Source organism: Echinococcus granulosus (assembly GCF_000524195.1).
Source record: "Echinococcus granulosus chromosome Unknown EG_S00272, whole genome shotgun sequence".
Classification (NCBI taxonomy): domain Eukaryota; kingdom Metazoa; phylum Platyhelminthes; class Cestoda; order Cyclophyllidea; family Taeniidae; genus Echinococcus; species Echinococcus granulosus.
In genome coordinates this window covers 28,533-31,886 of record NW_020170652.1, presented here as the reverse complement: position 1 = coordinate 31,886, position 3,354 = coordinate 28,533, and the positions used below count along the sequence as shown (strand labels likewise).

General features: G+C 44.7%; 1 protein-coding gene across 1 annotated transcript in view; it reads right to left on the bottom strand. All coding sequences in view use genetic code 11, as the record gives it.

The window, feature by feature from the left end:
* Positions 1–1,169, bottom strand: part of EGR_10799 (hypothetical protein) — a gene marked incomplete at both ends in the record, with an annotated part of 4,743 nt that extends 3,574 nt beyond the window's left edge. Inside the window, 2 exons of the mRNA XM_024500048.1 lie at positions 794–938; positions 1,161–1,169. Of these exons, the coding sequence (XP_024345541.1) occupies positions 794–938; positions 1,161–1,169 (154 nt within the window). The remainder of the gene's footprint in view (positions 1–793; positions 939–1,160) is intronic.
* Between the last annotated feature and the right edge of the window lie 2,185 nt (positions 1,170–3,354).

Here is a 3,354-nt window from a genome sequence, read left to right as displayed (position 1 = left end):
CTTTCACATCGAGTTAGTTCCAGTGATGGGCGGACATAGACGAACTACAGAGAGCAAGCAGTGAAAACCAACAAGCATACACAAACAAAACGACACCTACGCATTAGGGCCTAAAAAATAAAAAAAAATTGCCAACAAGTCAATCATTTCAAAATCATTACGAGCCCTGTGCGACAGTGTTTGTGAATAATTGTCTAAGGGTAGAAAATGAACACAAGTTTGTTAACAAGGAAACAGATTATGCACAGAAGTCAACCCGGACTCACACGCTCTACGTGTGAGGGTGAAGGGCGAAATGATGCCGCATCAAAGATTTGTATTTAATGGAACCCAAAGCCGATATCATTCCATTCTCAATCTCGGGATTAAAGAGGCATACCACTTCTTGTAGAAAGACCCTACAGGTTCTTTGCCAGCCTCAAAGAAAAAAATAACCACCACAAACCAGATGACTTATTTTTTCCTGATGACACAAACACTTGCACCACAGACCCGACAAATTTACCTGCCGATCAAATACCAACAAAAGCAAGTATTTCTAATATTAAGAACATCCTCTATCCATTTTCATTTAAGCTTAGCCATGCTATTTTCGAAATGACTTGGTGCAGTCGACCGCTGTAAGGTGTTAGACAACACTGCACGTACTGATAATGACACGTAGATAAGAGAATTGGGTATTTTGAAATAATGAAGGTACTGTAGGAAAAATACCGATGTCGAATGCTCACTGAACATGGGGCATGAACTCAGAAGCGTTCAACGACTAGAAGAAGACAGGACGTCACGGTACTCTTCAGGGGCACGGAGGGAACTGTGAGAAACAGAGATGGCATAGGCTGCAGTAGCGGAAAGGAGACAGGGTGCCCAGTGGTCAATGAGAAGGGAGCATTGTCTGCAACGGCATCGAGGGGGACCACGCGTCCCGAGGGCACCAGCTGAGAGTTGAAATCAAATGCCTTCTCGTGTCAAGGGTCTCACACCGAATACAGAAGAGGGCAACAGCAGCAGCGACAAATTAACTGCAGCAACTGTTTGATGCTGGCCATTTTTATTCCAACTACATGAGCACTTGCTTTGCTGTATCTTATGGACAGCGGCACAACAGCGTACCACCAAGATTTGCATCAAAGGAACTGGACGCAGATTGATGGGCCTACACTGTCCATTATCCGTCTATTACTCCATTTTTAAACATCGCCCTCTCTTCCTTCGCCTCATCCTTTTGCACCCACCAGCGTGTGGAAAGTTGTATTCACACACACTTAGCAGCCAGAACAGCAATGAGCAGGGCAGAGCTATGTTGGGAATTACAGAACTGAATAAAGTGGCAGGTGCAATGCTCACTTTTCATCAAGTAGGTAACGATTTTCATCTCAGCGCACAACTTCCAATGGTACACGCCAAATGCACAAAGCCACGCAAGTACATCCCAGCTTCTACTCTTTTCTAATACACTACGTCTTCTCCGACAAATGGATTGTGCTTGCTTGCTGCCTTGTCATTGCTCCAGACGTCTGTACCATCTATAATGTGTGCAGTTTATCTGCAATTCGCTACGTGTAGGGACGTTTGCATACATGAAGATCCATTCAATTTAACGCAATTGAGGTGGCAATGCAGAACTGTTGCCTTACAATCACCCATCACCCGCACCTCCCCTACCAGCAGTGTGAGGTGGCATAGCTCCTTATGCTGCAGCACTCCATTCTTCCCTCAACCCGTTATGACCTATCTCATGTCTCATACAACATATGGCATATGACATAAATTCATGGAAGCACTTCTGGCCTTGGCACAATTGAGGTGCTGGTGGAGATGACAGGGCTAGTACCTGCGTAGACTCTAGGGTCATCCCCTATACTTGCGTTCCCAATGAGTACATCAAATTAAGTTATTAACCAATTTGCTCGATGCAGATTTACTTAGTGGCGCTATGCAGCCTCCTGATGGTGATAAGGCGATTCGACTGCATGATGTACCTCAAGCTAGAACAGGTTCACGAACCTGATTCAGCCCTCTGGCGTCTTCGTGCCTGCATTAGTTCACTACATCCTCTGAGGAGTGTTGGTGCTGTGCTAATCGGTCCAGAAGAGCGAAGGCAAAGTCCTAATCCCCTCCGCCAGGTGTTGCAATTCCAACTTTTATCTGCACTGCTTTATGCTTCACGCTTGCCTATTCACGATAGGTCCAGTACCTCCGTAGTCCCTTGTCATTCGCCACAGTGATCACCTTCCATTTGGCTTGCATCGAGGGCTCAAATGACCTCCAAATTAAGCGATATTAGCAGAGCTTTGGCCCAAAATCCCTAGTGCCGATTTCCTTCAGTGGACGTGTATGTTTGCAACGCATCTACTCAAGTCTGCATTAAATATGCACATATGGAACCAATTACTGGGAGGAGACTGATTATTAATGAGCAGGAGCAGTTAGCAAATCAAAGATTGGCGGACGCTAACATGCCGGTTTTCATTTCCAATCATTCGATGGTCTCACACAAGCACACAAAACAATCCAAAATGTGTGGCAATATATATTGCTCACGTTATTCTTTGCTGTCTACGATTATTAAAATGGCGAAGCCTTGACCATTTTATGCTTACATCAAACTCTTCGCCACCAGCAAGTGTACACGAAAGACTCGTGGAAATGAAATGCGGTAATTTTGGCTAAAAATAGGTTTCAAAACCTCTGATTTGATATTACTCGGCAAGATATTGGCAAAGCCTTAGTGGCTTTTTCCTTTTTGCTGGCAGTCTTACAGCTTTCGACTATCAGAAAACCTGTTTCCCATTTTGAGATGGGTGAGACAAATTGACGTCTCAGGAGGTAGAGGAATATCCACTTCTCCCCAGACAACAAAATCACACTATCTACATATGATTAGGTGCTGGTTTCCAGCTTGGGAAAAAGGCTACTACTGCCATATAGCGCCATTAAATAGGCAAGTAACACCGCATTACAAACTGTGTGTTGGCTTTGGCAAAAGTCCTTCGATGGTATCGTATGTAGCTGATTTTAGCTAGGTCGCGCAGAATACAAACCCTCTCAGTTGCACCACAGACGAGAATTTTGCATGCCTAATTTGCTGCTGCGAAAGTGACCTCACTGACTTGCTAATTGCGAAAATAACCATTTCATTTCTCCCTTCATGTGACTCACCGCATGTTCTCCCAGTAGCATTTCGTCCGACAATAGTAATTCATTGCTGCTGCGCAGATGACGACTTAGTACAACGTTCCTTCATTCCATTGACATGCCAATGCAGTTCATGTAGAACCGGTGGTACTGCCTCTACAACATTCTATCTCCTCACAACATGGCAAAGTGTTGCGCAAACCATAGGATAGGCGC